A 22,780-nucleotide genomic window follows, 5' to 3' on the forward strand; every position below is an offset into this window, starting at 1 on the left:
CCTCCATCATTCCCCAGACTGAAAATGAAAGTTGAGCATTGTTAGTCCTCCTTCCATACTTGGAGAATTTTCCTTTCCTTTCTGTCCCATCCATATTGCCTCAGAGTCTCCATGTTTTGTCTGTTTCCCCTTTAAAGTGGCTGCATAACCTTTTGGTATTGGCTGAATTTCCCCTGTGGGGTCTAAACCCACTTGCCTTTTGGCAATGCTCCTTTTTATTTCTGCTTTCCCACTGCTGAAGCTGGAGCTCTCCTTGCTGACCTGTTGGAACAAACAGTCATTTCTTGTAGATGTTCTCCCTTTTCTTTCCAAGTGTTGCTTTTGATCTTAAGAGGGCAAATCCTTGTTGGGAACAGAACTGTGAGGTAGTTTTTGGTTTAGAGAAACTCCAGACATGTCCTCCATGTTTCTGTGGTTTAAGAAGTCTAAAGTTCCAGCTGTTTGGTTTGGTTTTTTTTTCAAATGTGACTTCTTGCACCCAAGACCTTCAGTTTCAGATCTGCTTCACCTTTATGTTTCATGCCACCACTACTTCCAGCATAATTTCCTAAGTTCCTAGGTAGCTTTTGCTAGACTTTGAAGGCGAATTGAAAGTTGTATTTCCTCTTGGTTTATTTCTTCTTCTAGTGGCACTGCCAAATCTTTTATCAGTACCCAGCTCTGAACCTATGTGTGGGTTTTGTTTTCTCTTTGCTTTGAGGTTGCTGTTTCAAAGCTTTCAGTTTATGCATGAAAACAGTTTTGCACAACTTGCAGTGTGTCCATCCTGTTGCAAAAGGGGCTTTCAAAATGCTTCATCCTCCAGACCTGAAACATTACAACACAGGTTTGGAGTTTTCCCTTCCCACACTTGCCCGTGGCAGAGGCTGTTTTGGAGAAAGAGGTTTTTTTTTTTTAAGACATCCCAAATCTGAAAAACACCGGGTTGTGAATGGGATTTTTTTTTGCCTTTTTTTTTTTTAATCAAAACAAGTAAAAGGAGGGGAGAGCACACAAAGGAGCTGTTTGTGCTCATGGGCAGCTGTGCTGCAGACGGCAGCAATAGGCACTGGTGTGTTTCCCTGGAGTGGGGATGGCTGGAAGTGTGCTCTAAGAACCTGCTAATGGACTTATGTGCACCCCGTGGTGGCTTATTGCCATAATGAGGGGTTGGTAGTAAAAAGAAGCAGAGGAAATGGATGGGCAGAGCAGTTTGTAATGGAATGTTTCGTGAGGTTTTCCTTGGGGGAATTCCTAGCTGTACAATTTGGATATGCTTTTGTGACCGAGTTGCAGCAAACATAAATTAGATAGGAGGGAGCTGAAAAACCATTCTAGGAAAACTGAAAAGACAACTGGCAAAAGAACTTGAAATCCTTCATTCCAACTGCTGTTATATTTTTAGTGAAATCTTTTGTCAGTTAGTTGACTGAGATCGATCCGGTTGGTTTCAAATGAGTCTAAAATAATAAAAATAGATGGTTAATAAAAAATTTGTGGAAGGTGGCTTAGATAATGGACTAAGCTACTGCTGTGCTCAGACTTCCTGTCTGCAAGGATATTTAACTGTATCTAATAAGGGGATAATAATGCCCCCTTCCTTTTATTTTGTCTCTAGATAATGTAGAAATCAATGAAGCTGTAAGAAAGCATAATGATTTATCTTCCTAAGATGCTTTTTGAGGAACAGTGGTTTCTCTGCTAAAGCAAGAGATTTTAAAACTTCCCTGGTATTTTGACTGCGTTCTTGACTCAGAGGGTGGGGAGGCCCTGGCATAGAGAAGTTGTGGATCCCCCATGCCTGGAAGTATCCAAGGCCAGGTTGGGCAGGGCTGGATGAGCTTTGAGGTCCCTTCCAACCCAAACTCTTCCATGGTTCTGTGATTCCCCGTTGTGATAAATCTGTGGGTGCAGGAGGGTTGGGTTGGGATTGAGCAGCTCTTAACACACCTGAGGTTTTTAGCAGCATCCAGGTGCCAGTGATGTCTGTGATCAGTGAGAGCACAGTGATTTCATTAAAAATAAAAGATGGAAGTAAAAGGAATCGAGTTCAGTTGAGACTTTGAGGAAGGTATGGTCAAGTACATGGGCTGGGCAGAAACAGGATCTCTGGAAGTGTCTGTACACTGCTGTGGGCAAGGATGGGAACGTGATGATCAGCATTTTGGGAAAATGCCAGGATTATTAACAAATGACTAAATAAAAGCCAACCCACTCACAACTCCTGGGTGTCTCACTGTTTAGAGTCTGGTTTATGCAAAGTTGTGCTAAAACAAAGGAAAATCAATCCTAACTTTTACTTTTCATTTTGGGGAGGGGATCAGCTGAAAATATTGATCTTCAGTGGAGGCAGCTCGTGTAGCCAAGCGCTGCCTCTCCAATAGATGTCACTGCAATCAACAGCAAACAAAGATGATGCTCAGAGGGGAAGATGTAGCTTGGAGAAAGGCTTCAAGCTTTATGAAAATAAAATACTGCAAAAGTAGTAATTGCAAGATTTAATGTTCTTAAATATAGTACCAAGTGTTTTTAATACGGTGGATTTCCTTAGATCAGGCAAGAGCCAGGATTAGACAAATAGAGCAGACACTTTCATTTTTCTGCTCTGTGTTAATCTCTATTTAATGTGACTCTGTGCTGCTAATCTTCTTTTCCCATTCTTGTTCTGACCCATAATTAGCTCAAATGCGTGGGGTTTGTAACCAGCCCTAATATCAGATCCAGAACATGCTGGGCAGAGCCACAAAGCTGCTGTGCCACACGGGGAGGGATGAGGGAGTTGGTGTCACTGCAGCTTGAGGTGGTGGGTTCGTTTGGGGTTTTGTTGTCGGGCTGGTTTCTTCGCTCCCTTTGTGAATCACACGCACAGTTATCATCTGATGAAGTATTGCGAGAGGAAATTACATTTTTGATGAAGTAATAGTAAAATTGCAGCTGGGACTTCTTGTGGTTTTTACTGTGTGCTTGACATAATGCACTGAACAGATGGCTGTGTGTGTGCTGTGAGACATATTCTAAAGGAAGGACAATGAACTTTAAAAATGAACAAATTAATGATATTAACGAAATAACTGAGTATTTTGAGTTGTTTTAAATGTAGCTTTTGGAAGAGAGAATTAGTAGGACTTCCCAAAATAACTGAGTATGTTTATAAATTCAGAGAGAGATTTTATCTTTGCTTTTTTTAATTACTAAATGAAGGATTTTGAGTCTTTTCAGTGTTTCAGTTCAGCATTCATTGCAGCGAAACTAATATTGCTTGTTTGGGGTTTCAGCAAAATACAAGTTATGATGAAGTTTGAGCCTTTTTATGCTTATAATGACAGATTGGTTTTGTTTTCTGACATTAAAAAAAACCCCAAACAAACCAAGCAAACCCTATGCCACGAACACATATCAGTGTTGGGAAACTGCAAGATTTGCAGCGTTGGGGAATAACAGATTTAATGAAGCCGTTTGTGTGAGAGAAATTAATTTTTAACCCCAGTAGCTCGCAGGAAAAAGGATGCTCAGATAAATAACATTATTAACTGCTCCTTTGCCATGCAGTGGGTCATTAAGCAGGAAGGTACCTGCAGCTGCCAGCCACACAGCCACGCTGGGGGTGACTCGTGTTTGGGGATAGAGATGTCATTCGGATGCTGGCAGAGCACAAACAGCAGCTGGGAGCATCCGTGGGTCAGATGTGGGAATCCAGGGATCTGCTGCTCCCTGCATACTTCCATAGGCAGCTCTCCTCTGCTGGCAGATGTAACTGGGAGCTTGTGGGCAGCCCGAAATTAATATAATTGATGGCATCTCGTAATAGAAACAGACAGACGGTTTGCCCTTAAGGAGAGAAAAATCTCAGGAAAATAGGCCCAAGGTCGTCAGAAGGAAGACAAGCCCTGAGCCTGTGTGTGATGAGGATTTGAGCTGCTTACAGCCCTGAATGTTTGTCAGGAATGCAGATTTCCTGAGTACATGCTGGTATAGCAATGGTACAAGGGGGTTTCCCAGGTAAGGATTCACATCTATCTCTATATCGTGTTTGTTTCCAGCAAGTCATTTTTAAGCATTTTTAGTGATAATTTAGAACTAGTGAAGTGCTGGAGAGAGAAAATAATAGCAAAGATCCTTTTTTTTTTTTTTTTTTTTCCCTTCAGTTTGAAGCATGGACATATAGCATGATTGGAATATTGAATGCATTTAATATCTTTAAAATGTTTTGGTTTGTGTTTGCTTATAAATCATTGCTTCTGCGTGTGTCAGTGCTCAACATTCTTATATACAAAACTGGCTGGAGCACACAGTGCTTAAAGTATAAGAATTTGTAGCATTAAATTTCTTGCTGTATAGAATAATCTACTCTTCCGTAACTGTTATTGTAATGCAGAGACAGATGGCTGAATTTTCTTCACTTTGCTTGTTAAGAATGTGTTAGGTAAATGTTTTTAGACTAAAATAAAAAGCTGCTGGGAATCTAAACTGAATATTCAGCATTTTCATGGTAGAAGGAGGCATAGCAAGAATAAAGCAATGTGATAGTAAACAAATGAGCTATTTGCAATGAAGGATAATCTAATCTTTAAATATTGCCTGAGATTGCATTTGTTCTTAGGTAAGATCTTTTCTTCCAACACCAGCCAGGTATCCAGAGAATAGCACTGAAATGCTCGGCATGAAATACACTGATTTGATGTTATAAGGCTATTACATTGTCTGGGGCTTGGTGCAGGTGGCTGATGTTGTTTGGGATCTTTGATCTCGCTCCGGTGTTACAGATAAGTAATTTCAGAAAGAAGATAATGTCTGCGGTATAAATCTGTAAACACAGGTACAAACTTGCTAAGAGACGATGATCCAAGTAGGTCTTTATATTGCTCTCACCCAAGTACTCTTAATATCACTGCAATGACTTGCAACTAAAAACATGTTAAAAGGATGTAAATATTTAAATAGACAAATGAAACGCAGACACTAGCTCGTAAAAGGTGGTTATGTGTTTATATTCTTGACTAATAACCTGGTTTTTAGATGGGAAGATACCTTTTGTCATTACCATCGTAAATGATGTTGCTCCAATGCACCGAGAAAAAAAAATTAAAAAGAAAACTCCACAGTGCCTCATGTCTTGCCCAGACTAGCACAGCATTGCTTCCAGTTAGAATACACAGCAGATTATTTGCATAATAGCTCTGTTCCAAAATGGTCTGCTCAGTTTAAGCAGTAGCTGCTCCCAATATGTACTGGAAGTAAGGCTCTAACAGAAGGGAAATATAAAAAATGTTACATGACAATAATTTTATCCTTTACAGACGTTACCTAGTTTTCCACAGTATTGCAGCATTTGAGACATCTGTCCAGAATCACTTCTTGAACTGTCAGGAGGAAGTTGAAGTTATTTTTTGCTTCTCAGTCTGAAGGCTTGATTCTCCCTTATTCCCTGTCATGGTTTAGGGACCGCTCACCAGTTTGAGCAGGTGTGTAATTGCTCTTTATCGAGGTAGGTGGCATTGAAAAAGCAATCCAGAGTATTTAGCTCTAGGTCTGCTGGCTACAGCACACTGTGACAGACCAGGGAAAATTTGCTTTATACCTTGTAGTGGCCACGTGTGTATTGAAAACTGATTGCAAGCTAAAGACATTAGGAAGGAAATCTATATGCAGATATACTTCTGTGTGTGTGTGTGGGCTGTCTGCATCAGAGGAACATTTTTTGTCACCAAATTCAGAACACTTTTGCCATATTGGCTTTAGAGGAGATGTGGTAGCTGGCTGGAGAGCAGGTGGTTCTTTCTGCTACCCCAGAAGTAATAATGAGCCCTTTCTAATCAGTGTGATGATGTCCATGTCTGTTTTCTTCATCAGTGCTTGGAGATCATGGCTTGTGCTTCTCTCTGTGCTTCCCCAAAAAGTTATTAGAGGAAATGTTATAATCTGAGGTTGCCAGAGAAGCTGTGGCTGCCCCATCCAAGTGGAAGTGTCCGAGGCCAGGTTGGATGGGGCTTGGAGCAACCTGGGATAGTGGAAGGTGTCCCTGCCCATGGCAGGAATGAGATGAGCTTTAAGGTCTCTTCCAACCCAAACCACTCCACGATTTTGTTATCAAGGAAACAGCAAATTTCTGCTGCTCTGGCTGTAAAAAGTGCTGTGGCTGGAAGGGATGGGGCTCTGCTCCCCAGAGGCATGGGGTGAGTACCTCCCTCGAGACACCCCTTAATCCAGGCCACCTGAGGAATGGGAAAGGATTTCCAGCATCTAGATGGCACATCAGGTACCACTGACCAGGGGCTTCTGGTGCTGTGAGCTGCCAGCCCTGTCCTTGCCCTGCCCTCCACCTGCTGTCAGCATCCACAGCTGGAATTCAAGATCCAAGGGCAGAGTTCATATTGAGGGGGAAGGGAAGTGAGTGGAGCAATGGGGTTCCTGAGTCAGGAGGTTCGGCAGGAGCACGGGACCCGTGAGGGGACTGTTCGTGGTCGTGGTCTGGGGGAAGGACAAGAGTGGGGGAGGACCCTGCTCCTCTGCATTTCTTTGTGCAGACAGGCCAGCACAGAGCCAGGAGCCATCCCAGCAGCTGCAGCTGAGCCAGCTGAACTTGAGACCTCCTGCCCAGGTGATGAGTGTTCTACTGCCAGGGGACAGAGCTGCAGGTGAATTACAAACGTCTGAAGCTGGGAGTGGTAAACCATGACTTTGCCAGATCCTTTATGATTGTTTTGTAGGTACTAAGTGCTTTTAACAGTGGGGATTTTGTTTTGTTTCAGTGCATTAGGTAGTTTCAGAAGGGTTCTGCATCCCTTTAACTGAAAAACAAGTATATTAGTTATCACAGATTTATAAACTCCGGTGTGCTTTTTCTGCAGTTTCAGAATGGTAAGCCTAATTAGCAGGTTTTTTAACCTGTAAATGTTATGCTTGTACAGTATCCTGAACTCTTGTTTCTCTAGAGAAGTACAGACTTCCCACTCCTTAAGGTGAGGTGGGAAATCATCATTTTCGTGGTGTGATGGTCCTGGGAAGATTACAAGATAAGATAAGTTCCCATAATGTCTTGGGGTGACTTTATGATGTGTATCCCAAATCGCTGCCCTATGCCCAGACATTAATTCTTGTGCCTTTCTTGTGCACACATACTTGTAATGTGCTGTTACTTAGTGATGAACCATGTACCTAAATTGGGAGGGATTTGGAAGGAAAAGCCAGAGGGTGGGAAGGCACAAGGCATTTTCTCGTGTGTGCACTTGCACATGGAGCTAAGTTACGGCTCTTAACACTGTGCTGTGAGAGCAGAGAGGGGTTGCACCTCCCAAATGGCTTTTAGAGGCCTTGTGCTACTGAGCCTCCATCCCTCCAGGTGCTCTGGGAGGAAAGAGCACTCCCTGTATGCCAAAAGGTGTATGTCCTGTATCACTACAGTGTGTGATGGTCCTGGAATCCATCTGGCAGAGCTGTGACTGTTCCGTGGTGCAGAGGAAGGAGAAAGGATGAGATTCCCTTGGTGCTGGGCCTCTTGCTCCCTGTGCCAGGCTCACCTGCAACCTGGACCTTCAGATTTTGTCATTTTCCTGCACTGAACTGTAAATCTTAATGCAAGGTTCTGGACCAGAAACTATTTTTTTCCAGGTGTTTGGCAAAAAAAATCCAGTTTAAACCCATAAGGTTTGGCTGTAATTTCCTCCATCCATTTTGTAACTTGCTATTCTTTTAAGGATAAAACAGGTTATTTAGGGATTAATACAGTATCACTTTGTTGTGCATCATTAATGGATTTAAATAGACAATGCTATAATTTTACAGCAAGAGTTCATTTCAGGATTGATTTGTTAGAAGTACGGATGATGTGATTTTTAAAGTATTGTTTGTATAGAAGATGGGATTTTTTAAATACTGTTTTTCAAGGGCAGAAAGTCACTGAGGGACCAGCCTGCCAGCATGGTGCCTACTGAGGTATCTCTGAAGGGCTGGGAGAAGAGTGGAAGGGGAAAAAATGGGATGAGACAGGGATGTGATGGATGAGGGGGTAAGGAGAGCTCTATGCAAGGATGAGCACGAGCAGCTTGTGAGCGACGGCCAGGAAAGAGGTGGGAAGGGATTTTGTGAGGAATGAGGAGCTCAGCGAAGCCTTTTGGGGCCAGAAGAATGTGGCTGTTCCTTGTGTGTGCAGGAGGGATGTTGTGGGATGGGGATGGGCAGGCCTTGCACAGGGACACGGGGATGGGGATGGGGATGGCTCCTGGCATTGGAGCATCCTCGGGATCACCCTCCGGCATCCCTGGATGGGGCTGTGCAGCAGCCAGCTGGGACAGCTGCCCCAGCCCCTCCTGCCTGTCCCTGGGCTGCCTGGTGTTGGCAGTCCTGCCCCTCTGCCTTCTCAGCTGATTCCACGATTCCGGAGCACCGAGGTGAGGCAGGGCAGAGGCAGCGGCTGGGAGCCTCCAGCCAGGGCTCCAGTGCAGAGTTGTGAGGGCTTTAATGAGTGGTGCTGTGAGGGCTGCAGCTAATGAACCTGGATTCCTACAGAACAGTGTCTCCCCTTCGCCTGGCTTGGGTGTCAAGGAAGGTGTGAGCTCTGCTTTAAGCTTTTCCTGTGGCTGGAGCCTTCCTGAGGCCTTCCCTCGAGAGAATTCGCTGACTTTAATAAAGTGTGAGCTCACACCCAAGCCTTTCCCCCAGTCAGGGTATTTATCAGGTTTCTCTCCTGCCTATTTTCATGAACTTTTTATAGCACCTTGGAGACCCCTGGTCCACCATGAGATTTGCTGCCAGTCCAGAGATTTGGGGCCAGGAGCTTGGATTGCACGGGGGATGGTTGCATGTGCTGAGTTCCTGTAGGAAAACAGAATAAAATTAGCTACCCTATTAGAACTAAGCTTAATTTCTATTAAGAGACTAAAATATAATTAATAAACACTGGAGCATGACCCCTGGACTGCAGTTGGGAAGACCTGGCATCTCTTTGGTTGGTTGCCATCTGTTGGATGTCTTGCTTGGCCATCTGTCGTAAGAGACACAAAGCATCTTGAGACTTGTGGAGCTCCACGCCACAGTTCCCAGAGGTCAGATAGCCATGTAAATTTTAAAATAAAATAAAATAGAAAGCAGGATCCATGGAGTTCTAGCTTACCCAAAAGACAGTGTTTATTACTGGAGGGTACGTCGTGGATGCATCTGAATCATCTGATTTGAAGGCTAAATTCCATGAGAGGGGAAAAAAGAATCAATTGAATATCAAGCCAAAAGAATTACAGTAAAAATTACCATACCCCACTCTTATTTTTCCCCTCAGGCGTTTATTTTTTAACTTTCTCTTAGTTGATTTCCTTCTCCAGTCAGAGTGGAAAAAGTGAGTCTATTTAATATAGTAAAGTTTATCCATTTAGCTCTTCCTCCTGGATTAATCCTTGGAGATGGATTTCTTTTGCCAGAAGGAAAAAGAGAGAGTGCTTGACGTATTGCAAGTCTCTGCTCACATATATCATCAATTTCCTGATTATAATTGTGTTCATTTCAGAAATGCCCAAAGCTTAATGCATTAATATCTTTATTTCATTAAATACATTAGAAGAGAAGCTATCTGTTGTCTAATAACATATTTTGGTACTAAAAAAAAAAAAAATCATCTCTTCAGACACTCTGTTCACTTCTTTGTGATACAGTTTTTTTCCTGCAGAAAAATGAATGCCTTGCTTAGCACCTCTTATTTGAAGGAAAGGTGCCTGACCCTGGCACTTTTATTTTACTCTTTTGTGGAAGAGAAAACAGATCTGCCAGGCTGCATCCTTTGGAGAGCTAAAAAATAATCGGAATAGAATTTCTAATACAAAATATTGTTTTATTTAATCAAATCTGTCAAGTGTTATGATGTCATAAGTGCAGCACAAACCTGATTAACTTCTCCAACAGGCTCTCAAGACAGCTGGTTAAATAAGATGTATGGTTTATTTGGGGAGAGTGTGCAACTGCTTTATGATTTCACAGGATTATTCAGTGGGGGATTTGTGTGGAGAGGAATTGTTATCCGTTCCTCTGTCCAGGTTCCCCTGCCTCACCTGATGGAAGAGGAATTTGGCAGCTGTAAATGCAGGAGCTGCTTCTTGACTGACACTTGCAGTGCTAGGGAAAGATCTGTGTTCTCATTAGCACTGGGTGCCCACTTATTTTCAATTTATATCACATAGGACAATTGAACATTCTTCTTAAAACTCTTGCTGTCTCATTTTAAGAAGAGACCTTTTAGTGAATTCTTTATTTTGTTGGTGCCTTTCTCTTTTGGAATAACAGCCATAGCTCAGCAGTGTGTTTTCAGCCTGGAAGTTTGTATTTTAGTGTATTTACATGAGAGGTGTTCACTTTGTCATCCTCTCTAATGTTCTGCTGAAAACCTCCTCCTCCAGGGAGGAGGAATGGATTTGCAGGAGTCTGGCATGAGAGCTGACTTTGACAGAGGAGGGAGGAAGGACCTTCTCCTTCATCTCCGCTTCTCCTGGGACTTCTCCTGGGCTAAAACATGATCTCAAATCAGAGTGCTGGGCTGTGATTAACACATTAGACACCGTAAATTAGGACATCATAGCTGAAGATAACGGAAATACAAAGTAAAAGAATGATTATTGTGTGTTTATGAACAGAAGGGGCTTCAGAGTGGAATTGCAGGTGTGTATTTGTTTCGTTCCAAGGCACAGAAATCTGCAGCAGTGCCAGGTGTCGCAGTCATTTTTCACTCATTTTTCATTTTACCTCAGCAATCAAAGGCAGGCGGTGACATTGGGAAGCTCAGGTTTGTACCTAAACAAAGCCTGATGACTCAAGTACAGTTTGATAGCTCAAAGCTCAGAAGTCATCAGGTAGTCTGTAAATGTTTGAAGAGCTGTAATCAGTTTGATGGAAGACAAAGCAGGTATGAACCTAACAAAATACTGATAGCTGCCTAAATTTAAAGAAAATGAGGAGATAAACCATCTAAACAGCACTGTGGGGTTGGGCAGGACTTTTCCATAAGTGAACTCACTGTACCTCATGTCCTCTAAAAGCTAGATATGCAGCTTTTTAAATATTTAGCTGCTTTTTAATTTAAATTGGCTTTGCAGTTCGTTTAAATCAAACATTTTCTGCTCTTAACATGCATTGGAAGTTTTAAAAGGCAATCTGCATAAAGATCTGAGCATACTCTAAGCCATTAGCTTAATTTTCCTGAATAGCTTTTTTCATTTAAAGTATGTGGGCACCCAGAGGATTGAGAGGAATCTGGACCCAGCACTGACCGTAGTAAAAATCCAGCTTTTGCCTTTTTCCTCAGCAGCCTGAAACAAAGACCTTTTCTCTCCACAACTCCTTCAGTGGGAATGAAAACAGCTTATCAAACCTGAGCAACTTGTTAGGCGCTGAGAGAGGATATTTTTCTTTGCTAGCCCGCGAATAAAAGCTGGGAGTGTGAAGCTGAGAGTTGTCACCTGGAGAATTGTGGAAGTGTTTGTGGCCATGGTGTGGTGGCAGAGCCTCCTCTGAGGTCACTGCACAACGAGCTGTGTGTGAAACCCAGAGACAGACAAGAGGGAACCCTTGGCAAAGTGGAAATTAGACCAGTTAAAACCAGGTTTGATCACCACAAAGCTGCCATTATCTGCCAGGAGAATAACAATGCTTCTGTTAAATATCCCAGTTTTAAAGGAAAACATGGCAGTACAGACATTTTTTCTTGTATTAATCATAATTGGCATGTTTGTGTGCAGCATTTTTATGACAAAGCTGTTGTTTGTATTTCAATTACATTCTCATTTCTGTCCAAATGCAAACAGTGTATGTTGTTAGGAAAAATATAAAATATAGAAGGAAAGTTGTTCACAATATCTGACATGATTAATCTCAAGCATTTTGACAGATGTATCATAGATTTTATATTTCCTTAAATGTTTATATACCTTTATATATATACTTACAATACTTAGATCCCCATAGTTGGCCTAAAAAAGGAACGTGCAACGTTAATACAATATTTTGGTGCAGATAAATCTATTTTTGTAGTAACTAGCTTGACAGTTACAATCAATCTTTAGCAAAACAACTAAAACCTAAAAATAGTAAAGAACATTAAAATTTATCATTAAGATTGCCATTGAATTAATTCACAGCTGAAGTAGCTGATCATGATCAATCTTCTGTGGGGCTTCTTGCTGTTAAGGCTCTCGTTGTAATTCCCAGCCCAGCTCTTTGGGCATTTCCCTGGGCTTTACAGTCCCAGTGACTCATCCAGCTTTAATCTGTTTAATCACCATCACAGCCTATTTAAAAACTGCTGTGCCAGCATACTTAAGACTTCCATGGTGGGGGTTTTTAATCCTAAAGTTTAATTTAGTCATTGTCAAGTCACTGTGACGTGGCTCTGTTGTGTCACAGGGCTGTGCTGCCGTGGCAAGGAGTGGGTTGGGACTCTCCATCACCTCTTATCCCAGTGCCCAGTGTCATTTCCTCCCTTCACCTGCTCTTCCACAACCAGCTCCCTGGTCTTTTTTTATTTTTATGGCTTGTGAGTGCAACTGTTCTGATTTTATGTGAAGTTTTACATTGTTTGAGTGTTTTTCCTACATTTCACAAGGGGTGGCAGTTCCCCTGGAGATCTTCCTTGAAAAATGTTTTGTAGGTCTTTGGACTCATCAATACAGGCTGTGTTTGCTGCTCAAAAAGTCTTTATTATTAAATCCAAAAAGCCTTTCTATTTTCTCTAGTCCCACTCTAGATGGAGGAGGTTCAGGCTCTTACTGCAGGTTCTTAAATTTATTGAATTAAATGAATCACTGAGTGAGAAATGTCTCATCACCTCGACTTCTGAGAGGTGTTGTCTGTGCTGCCTCTTGCAGTTACTTATCACTGGGCCCCTAAAAGTCTTCATTAGGTAACAAACTCTCAGTTTCTGACAAGGTTCTCTTTAATTAGACTCCGTGCAGAAAGATTCCAAGATAATGGCTGTGCCAGTCGCTGTGGGAACATCATTATTAAAGATGAAGCACTGTCAGGATCAGCTGACACTATTACTGTCAGGGGAGGAAGAATATAAATGTTCACAATATTCATTTGTTTGCATTGAGACCAAGTGGGGAAGCAATGGATTAGAATTCCCAAGATTCAAACACATCAAATGAACGAGCAGCTTTCAAATCCAAACGTAGGGAACGGATCACAGATCCTACCAGAGCCAAGTGAGCAGGAGCAAGCCAGAAAACCTGCTCCTACCAGGAGCTGGACTTGGATGACCCTTGTGGGTCCCTCCCACCTCCTGGAGTCCTGTGATTCTGTGAGAGTAGGTTGGGAAAGAAATTTCTGTCCCAGCTGGGAGGTGTTTTTCAAACTGAGTTGTAAAAGGGGTCGTTAAAGCATCGTCTGTCGCGGCATCTGGGAATCTGGTGCTGGTGCATCCTTACAGATCCCTGATGCTGTGCCAGGGGACAGCTGGAATTTCCTTGGGACTTTGCAGTGTTCCCTAATGTTCCTGCCCTGTTCACACACCCAGGCTTCCTGGAGAGCTGTGTGAGGCAGGAGCACGGCTGTTTTCCTCGGGGAGGTGCAGCAGAGATAACTGAGCCTTATCTCCAGGATGCTCCCAGGCTGCAAGAGTGCAGGGTGTTGGCCTTGGGTGACTTCAGCTGCATAGTGCCACAAAATGCATATTTTTGGAGGGATATTTACAGCAGAGTGTTTTTATGGGATTTTTCTCTTAAAAACGGGGTCTATGGCAGCTGTCATTGGAGCCTACCTCACATTTTAAGGATTTAACTACTCCAAAATGCCTTCAGTCTGGCATTCTGTGGCCTAGGCATAACCACGATGTGATATATTTTTACACATTACCATTTGTATCCTCATAGAGGATTTTATCAAAAGGCAAAAAAAGTCTTTGTTGCTATTTGATTGTGTTTAATCAAGCAGTGGCAGTGTGATGCTCCAGCAACGTGTCTCCTATCTGGAGGAAACACCCCGTTTGCCAGTGCTTTCCTCCAAAGCCTGCAGGACTGCGGGAGGATCGGCTGGAGCAGGGGCACTCGCAGCTCAGCTCCAGTGAGTCACTGATTGCCACATCACAGCACCCAGAGGAGGTCACTTCTGAGGAAACCCAAGTGCTTTCACGGGGGTTAATGCATCATTTGAAAGGCAAATGAGTGGAAGGATTGTGTGCAGGGGAAGGCAGATTCCCTTATAATCGCCAGTTGTTAACATCAGGATGATGTACTTAACCACACTTTCACTAAATCTCCTTTTACAAGATCCCGGATAAACATGGGCATGAACAGACTCATCGTGGCCTTCTCATTTAATTAAAAAAAACATACAACATCTCTTCCTCAGAGGATTTAAATGTTGTGTAATGGAAGTGCAGCCTTAGAATGAAGCCTTGGGCCTGAATAAGGAAAAAAATCGTTGGCAAAAGCTCCATTTGTGCAAAATGTTGGTGTGAGATGGTGCAAGCATTGGTTATGGACCACAAAACCTGGTTTTCAGCCACTTTTCTCTCTGCTGTTGTCTTTGGGGGTGTGATGGTTCCTTGATTATAGGAAGAGGTAATTAATGGTAACAGTTTCTAAATGCCACCTGCTCAAACTGAAATGGTACTTGAAGCGGATTGTGGAGACTCTCATTATCCCCTTCTTCCTGGATGAGTTAACAAGCACCAGCAGAAATTTCCACCTTCCGCTGTAAAAAGTGATGCGAGGGACAAGTGGGATTTAAGGAGAGCCTTGGGAGAGAAGGAAAGTTTTCTCTTGTGAGCTGAGAATGAGAGGAGGAAAATGGAATTGGAGCCTGAGCTGGAGGGAGCAATGAGAAGAAACTTGGAGATCCCAGATGAAAGCCAAAATCCTTCACACAAAACAAGAGGAAAAGAAGGAATCTTCAGGTTAGGGTAAGAATACTGTTTCAGGAGAGTTTAATGCCAGCTTTTCACTTGAGGTCAGGTGAGTTGTGTTTGTGAGGGTGTGTAGCCCACACCTGAGCTGTTTGTGGCACCTGGTGCATGCTCTCTCTCTCATGGAATTAAAAGTAATGTTAGAGTGTTTTGGCTGACGGTATTTTGGGGAAGAAGGGGCCATGGAGCTCTTTTTCTTAAATGGGAGAATCAGCCGAAGTCTGCCAAAGGGAAAATAGGAATGCTGAGTTTTGTTTTTCTCTGCAAATCGTCACTTCAGGTTTGGTAAATGGTTTCCAAACGGTGCACATGAAGCAAACTGTTGCCAGAGGGATGTCAAAGGGAGATTGTAGGGGATGCTGAGTCTCTGGATCGGGTGGGGAACTCTCTCTGCCCCCGGGTTTGGAGGTAATAGCACTTAGAAGATGTGTCCTCTGTCATCACCTGTGGGAGGGGGACTGCTCAGAACAGGGTCTCTGGCTCTTCCATTTAGATTTTTCAATATAACTGCCCTATTTTTCTCATGCTTGCTGATCACTGAGAGAAGAGTTGCACTGATTTAATGGAATTTAAGGAAGCATTACAGAAATTCTCTCTGTTTTTCAGTTTGAAGCTCACGAAAACAGAGGAGTGCATCGCTTTTGAGATAACCTTTAAAGAACTGTCTGCCTCCTTGGAGCTGAATAGAGGGCTAGTGGGAAGATTAAAACAATAAGCTTATTATATTATTAGTAGTGGGAGAATTCTAAGCCCCATTTGTTCAATTATGGTCCCTTCAATATGCTTATTTAGGTTCTTGTAAGTTGTAATCAGTAAACTAGATGTGCTGCCCTCACAGCTCTAGGGTTAGCTTTCAAGGGACTTCCTACATTAATTTTTTTTAATGTTTGTAGTGAAATCAAGAAGGGAATTGGTTGCTTGATATGCAAGGGTGGCTCTGTGCAGTGGATGCTGCCTGCATTCTGATGTCTGTCATTACCCAGTGACAGCAGTGGCCGTGGTGCTGCAGCACTGCTGCCTGAGCTGTGCTGGGAAGGGCCAGGACTGTAACCAGGTTTTGTGCTGTGGGATAAAAATGGGAGATAAACACATTAGAACGAGCACAGGCTGATAAATGAGATCTCCAAAAGCCAGCATATGCTGCTAATAGAGATCTTGAGGCGACACGAGAGGGATGTAAAATCCTCAGCATCACCTTCTGTATACAAATATCAGCTGTTGTCTCTCTTTGTGGTTTTTTTCCCCTTTTCTTTTCTTTATGTTTTGCCTTGACATTTTTAATATTGAGCATTTGGTACTAAACCAAATCACCTCGCTGAGTCATCCGGAGCTTTGTCTTTCCTCTTTTTACCTGTTCTAGATGGACTCTCATTTGCATCACGCAGAGGCACCATTTTCCAAAGCAACACCTCTTCCCTTTCAGCTCATTTAACTGGAGATTTCAGCAGGCTTGGGAAAAAGGCTCCTCAGCCCTTTGCAAGTCCTTTATATATCTGTCATTTAAAGAGCCTCTTGCCTTCCTGAGAACTGGTGTCTGGTTTTGCTGCTGCAGATAAATTGTGTATTTGTTGCAATACTAGATCATGCAAACTCCAATATCCTGACCATATTGTCCCCATTTATTTCTTTTATCTCTCTGTTTAATATAATAGGAATAGTGGCTGAGGCAGAGAAACACATGCAGCAGCATAATAGTATATTGTTTGAGAGCAGTTGTCTTCCATTTCCAGGGTTTCTCTTTGAAATGTAATTGTCTGCTAATATAACTGGGAAATATTCTTCCAAGAGTGATCACTAAAGCGTTTACTCATGCTTTTGGTTCATGTTACATCTGTATGGTATTTTTAAGAGAAGCTGGCCGCAGTATTAGCTGGTGAGATGTGTTTGCAGAAGTTGTGATAGGCATATTGTCACCGAATGTGGAAACAGCCCCGTGTAGTGCCAAAACAGGAGATGCCGCGTCCCATGTGTAATGCAGCAACAACAGAATTACAATTGCCTCGTGTAAAGTATCTGGTAATGAAGGCAGATAATGGAATTCTTTGCAAAAGCAGATGCTAACTGGCTCCCCAACCCTAGGCAGAGAGCTGAAAACTGATACCAGCTGGAGGGGAGAAAAAGCAGCTGAAAAAGGCATTAAAAAGGAGATGCCTTAGATGCACGTTTGTTTAAACAGTAAATACTTGTTTAAAACAATCTTGTGAGATTCTTATTAAGAGGCAAACTGAGACTACCATGACAGAGCTGTAGGAAGTCAGCTGGATGCCCAGAGGATATTTGTATGCAGATTGGATGAGTAAGGCAACACCGCTGGGAATTTGTTGTCATTTATTGCCTGGCCAGGACAGCCCTTCCAAGGGCTGAACTGCAGGAGGTGGGACTGGGGAGAGCCAGAACCTTCTGTTGGCCAGGGAGAAGGCAGCCTGTGCTAAGGGAGGGTTGATTTTAAAAGCAGGGGTGTCTCTGCTTGTCCCTTCTCCAGGATAGCAGTGCCTCCTGCCAGGATGGAAATGGAGCTGGCTGGAGCATCCTCGTGCCTCCCTCCTTGCTCTCCCTCTGTTTTACCTCTTAGTCACCTCAGCCATTTCAAACCACGGAGCAGTTGCTTGGAAATGAATGTGATCATTTAGGAACAAGGGCTTAGTCCACACGGAGGCTTCCTTCTGTTGTAAGGATTTTTTCCAGCAAATGGCACAACAGGGAAGGCGCTTAAAAAAAACCCCAAAGAAAACAACCCAACCCCTTAACAAATAAAGTGACCAACCCTGGAGTTGGTCTGTGCTTTTTGCCCAGATAAATTTTTTCTTTACCCAAAGATTTGTTCCCACAGTGGGGGATTTTGGCACAGCTGGAGCACGGAGCTGGGATTCAACTCAGCAGGTTTCCAGCCCTGGCCCAACGCAGGCAGACCAGGAACTTTAGTGGGGCAATTGCCCAAACGACTGATTTTTGGAGGATTAAAGCTCACTTTCAGTTTCAGCCCAGCTCAGAAAGGAATATACATGTACTTCTGAACTGCCAACATTTCTCCCATGTGAGCAAACTCATTTTGGGGAGGAAACACGGTGGAATTACAGACTTACTGTCCGTCTCGGAGGAGGCACTTTGTCTGCAGGCAGAGGCTGGAGCAATGTGTTTGCAGTGTCACAGGGCTGCTCATGCTGGGGAATTTCAAGTGGTTTTTACTGACAAGCCAGAAATGAGTTTTGAGGCAGTCTCTGAAGATGTGCAGCTTCATCTGCACTGCATTTAAGCATGTGTGTTCCTTGCTCCTTCAGCTCCTGTCTGTGCACCCGGCTGTGAGTTGTTAAAATTACGCTTCAGACATGTTCCTTGCTCCTGGCTAACAGAAGTGAGATGTGTTACCCGTGTACAACAAACAGTGGAGGGAACTGTGGCAGAGAGTGATCGACAGCAGCCCTCCGGCGCCAATTCTTTGTTTTAGCCACAAAAATGCAATCAGCAAGAAAAATCCTTTTCTGCTGGTGCCCCGTTTCTGGGGTGTACTGCTGCTCCTTGCTGTGCTGTAATGAGTTATTTGTCTAATTGTGGTGGGCAGCAAATGTCTTAGAGCTCTTCAGGTCTTGTCTTGGCTTCATGGGCAAAGAAGTTAAACCTCGGTACTGTGAATAAACCAGGTGTGGCTCTGTGTGCCTGTATCTCCTTTGCTTTCAGAAACACCATTTTTGAGACCCTTCCTGTCTTGCTGGTTTGTTATTAAGAAGAGAAAAACAGTTTCCAAATCCATGTAGCAAACCACACCTCTAATTACATGTTGACTCCATTAGTTAAGAAATACATTAAAGAACCATGCAGCTACATGGATTTCCATTTAATGAAGTTACATGAATTTTTTGGGCCATATAATTGATAGTAACAAGCGAGTTTTCTAAATTTTTTTTTTTTTTTTTTTTTTGTGATATTCTCTGCAGACCTCTGTAGGGCTTCAGCAGCTTTCCAGGGATAACATCCCACCCTTACTGTACGCCCCCTGGGATTTTTGGCTCAGGCACTGGGGATTTTGAGCATGGCAGGAAAATGGCAGCCCATAAATACAGTGAGGGGAGAGCTGGTTGGTGCCTGTGTTGCTCTCAGTGTGGGTAATTCTCTTGGGTGCACCTGGGGCTGGAGATGGGAAGCTGCTCTCCATGTCCCAGTGGGCTCTGCCAAGGCACAAGGGGCTGCTGCAGCTGGAGCAATTACTCAGGAAGGACCCTTGGTGAGAAGAGCCACTGGGAATGTCCCACGTTCAGCTAAATCACCCTGGCAGCACAGGAGCTGTGGAAGGAACATCTCTGCCCCATCTTCTTTCTTCTCAGCAGTTTTTATTCACTTTTAGTTGCCTCCCTCTCACCTTCCCCAGCTCTTTTCCCTCTTTCTCGTTGTCATGGGAACATTCACTACAGCAGTTAAATCATACTGCTAAAATATGCTTCCCCAGGAGAGTGGTAGTAGCTAATATTGATCTAGCTCCTGCTGCTGACTCAGGGATATGGTTGTACATATAATATCCCTTATTTCTCCTTTTAATGCATAATGCAGCAGTTTCTTTCACCTTGGGCTCTGTGCTAAAGGTGACACCCAGCCACAGGGATATACTTTGACTTGCTCTTTCAAATGTGTGGCCCAGCTGAAGGGTGCAGGTGGTGGTTTAAACTGCCTTTAAAATCCGTAAAGGGAAAGCAGACGGGAAAGAACTGCCCTCCCCAGCAATGGTGATAGATGTTTACATGCCAGCGGTGAAAGGACATTCAGATTAACCTGTCAGCATCCACAGCCACACCGTGTGCTCCGAATAACTTTGTAAATATATCGAGCTCTGTCACAGGAATGCTTGAAATGCAGATGAAAGACAAATAACTACCTTAATGTCTGGTGAGGCTGCATTTAGAAATGCAATCACTCATCTCCATTGTCACTGACATCTGCTCTGCGTAATCAGCCCGTCGAGTTAAGCAGAGCGTGCTGAGAGGATTCCTGAGTCACCAGGAAGAAGCAGAAGGTTTTACCTTGAGATGTGAGCTTGCAGTAATGTTTGAGCCATTAAGTGTTTCGGTTTCCCCGCAGTGGTTAATTAACCAGCTCGAACTTTACGAGAGTTTCCTGAATTTGATAGGTTTTGTAAGGTAAAGGTGCCTCTGGAATTTCCTTGTTTACCCTCCTTTCAGAAAAGTTTTGGTTTGGAACCAGGCTGTTGTACAAATAATTAAAATAGTGTGGGTTTAATGTGAATAGTATTTGCAGCTGATGCTGCATTTTGCTGTGTGACTGATATACACAGAGCAAATGGTATTTTAGAGCCTGTGCTGAAAAGACCTCTGTTAAAAACACTATTTGCTGAGAAGCCATAAATTTCTGGCATATTTGTGTGTGTTGCTGAACATCTGCGTGTAACTCACTTTATGTTCTAACTCCCTTTATGTTTGACCTTCCCAGAAAAAATCAGGCAGAGATATGCAGATCTCCCGGGAGAGTTGCACATTATTGAGCTCGAGAAAGACAAGAATGGGCTGGGGCTCAGCCTGGCTGGCAACAAGGACCGCTCCCGGATGAGCATCTTCGTGGTTGGGATCAATCCCGACGGCCCCGCGGGACGGGACGGACGGATGCACATCGGGGATGAACTCCTGGAGGTAATTGTTCCCTTTAGCTCCCGTGTGCGGGGAGAGAGAGGCATCTGTGGAGTCATTATTGAACCTTAAATAAAGCCTGCAAGTGGAATTAGGTGGCTGAGCGAGGAGCTGTGCTGATTTATGCCAACTGAGAACTTGGCCTTTGGCAGGTAAATGTGTTTGCAGTGAAACAAAAATCATTGGCCTGTGAAAAGCAATGTCTTGTCAGCGAAGTCTGTGCTCTCAGCATGTTCACAAGCTCTGCGTAGGGAGGGACTGTTGAAAGGCAGGAAGGGGACAGTAAATCAATCCTTGGAGTGCAAGTGTGGTTTTACAGGGAAATTCACACCTTGCGTTAAAAAAAGCCAAAACCCCCTCAACGTTACCATATGTGTTTTTACAGATGACAGGGATATTCCCTATCCTGGAAATAAATTTCATGCTATAATCTGTTTTGATCTGTTGCAACTTAAAATACTTATTTTCTTTAGTTGTGTCTGGCACGAGTTCACGCACAAGGCAAGAGAGCTCATTAGCAAGTGGAGTATTTTGTCTTCACTTTTTCTCCAGTCTCCTTGCTTCACCTTCAGCCTGAAAATGCAGCTTCTCCTTCATCTGGTTTTCTGGGCTGTTGCAAAATGACATTTTGCTGTGGTACCTGCAGCGATTCCCCACGTCGTGATTGCTTCAGTGGTTTAAAAAAATCATCCATCCCTGGGGATCTTCCCCTTGGAGAGAGACTCTCACTGAAGAGCAGGGATTTGCTGACCTGCTGCTCTCCGTGGGTGGTGATGCTTTGATCTTTCAGCAACTCCCTGTGCAGTCAGAAAACCACCTATTTTTTCACATTTCTTGACTCGAGAAAGAGCAGTTTGCCTGCCTGGGGATACCCTGGGAACAGTTAGAACTGCTCAAGCATTTGTCATTGTCTAACAATTCTGTAATTAGGGAGTTTCAATACACATAGTTCAAGAAAGACTTTTTTTTGCTATAAAAACACCATCATCTGAAGCTGGTTTCATTTTAAGGGTGAGAAAAGGTATGAAGGAGCATTTCCCAAGGTGGTGGTGTTGCCCTCATTCCTCTCCCTGTTAAGTTGGAAATAAAAATATTTTTTTTCCTTCGGTAGAAGGAAAGTGAGGTTCTCCATCCCAAAACTTCCAAGCTTCAAGTAAAACATCAAGGAGGCTTTAGTAAATACCTTGTTTATCTTTGCAATCCACTTCAAGATGTGCCACCAGTGAGCAGGAGGACAGTTCCTTATAGCAAAGGATAAATTCAAACATCCTGCATTACAGAGGAAGGGGGTGGTGCATTAGCCATGTGCAGTGAGGAGATGACAGAACTCGTGCCTGGTTCTCACCTAACTGCACGTTTTGGGTACATTTGCATCTGCATCTTTAGTTACACCTCGATTTTCAGTATTGGAACATCTCAGCAAGAGAAGGGATTCACATCTTGGGAAGCCTCTGGCATTTCTGCGCTGTCCTGGGATGCCCCAGTGATTCCTGCTGGACAGTCCTGCTCCATTGAAACAGAGGATGCCACTGCAGGGTGTGCAGATTATTCCCTGGGGCTTTTGGTGGAGTTAAGGTTAATGGCCTGGCCATTTACACAGATAGATATTACCTGTTCATTTGTCTTTTGAACTGGAGTTTGATTGGAGTCAGTTGAAGGATGTGGGATGCTGCCAGATTGCCTCAGCTCCTTATTCATAAAATCTTTTTTTACTGAACCAATGAAATACCAGCTCACTTTTGGCTTGTGCAAACAACAGTAGTCTTTTGGGGCATGATCCTGACTTGTTTTCACAACCTGACATTGAGGGAAATGCAGGTCACATAAAATACCTGCATGTGATCATTATTTTTTAATATCTCTTCAGTGATGTATTTTGGATGGCTATGTGGCTGGAGAAAACAGCTTTTTGAGGGAAGAAGGTCCTTTCATCCTACTTTTATACATGTGGGGAAACTACTTGGGTCAGAATTTGGTCCCTGTGCAGAAGAATATTTTTTTTTACAGGACACGAGTTCTGCTTTTCCATTCTTTTTCCGAGCAAAGGAACCATCTGTGGTGCTCCTGCCTCGCTCTCTTGCTGGTTTAGTGCAGGTGTCTGCACTGCTTCACGTCTTGTTAGCCGGGGCTCAGTCCTGTGGCTGATTGTGCCCAGCATGGCCCTCAGCAGGTTCACCTGGAGCTGTACCTGTGCCTCGAGTCCTGCTGCTCCTCAGCCCTGCATGGGCCTGTCCTGTCAGGAGCTCTTATTCACACTGAATAATCCACCCTGCTATTATCATTATTATCATTC

At 43.5% G+C, this 22,780-nt stretch overlaps 1 protein-coding gene across 4 annotated transcripts in view; it reads left to right on the forward strand.

Moving 5' to 3' along the window:
- Window positions 1–22,780, forward strand: part of PATJ (PATJ crumbs cell polarity complex component) — a 140,001-nt gene that overhangs the window by 64,306 nt on the left and 52,915 nt on the right. For all 4 annotated transcript variants that reach the window (XM_032117749.1, XM_032117751.1, XM_032117750.1 and 1 more), the window contains one exon: window positions 20,294–20,490. In XM_032117749.1, the coding sequence (XP_031973640.1) occupies window positions 20,294–20,490 (197 nt within the window). The remainder of the gene's footprint in view (window positions 1–20,293; window positions 20,491–22,780) is intronic.

Source organism: Corvus moneduloides, chromosome 9 (genome assembly GCF_009650955.1).
Source record: "Corvus moneduloides isolate bCorMon1 chromosome 9, bCorMon1.pri, whole genome shotgun sequence".
In the NCBI taxonomy this organism is placed as follows: Eukaryota; Metazoa; Chordata; class Aves; order Passeriformes; family Corvidae; genus Corvus; species Corvus moneduloides.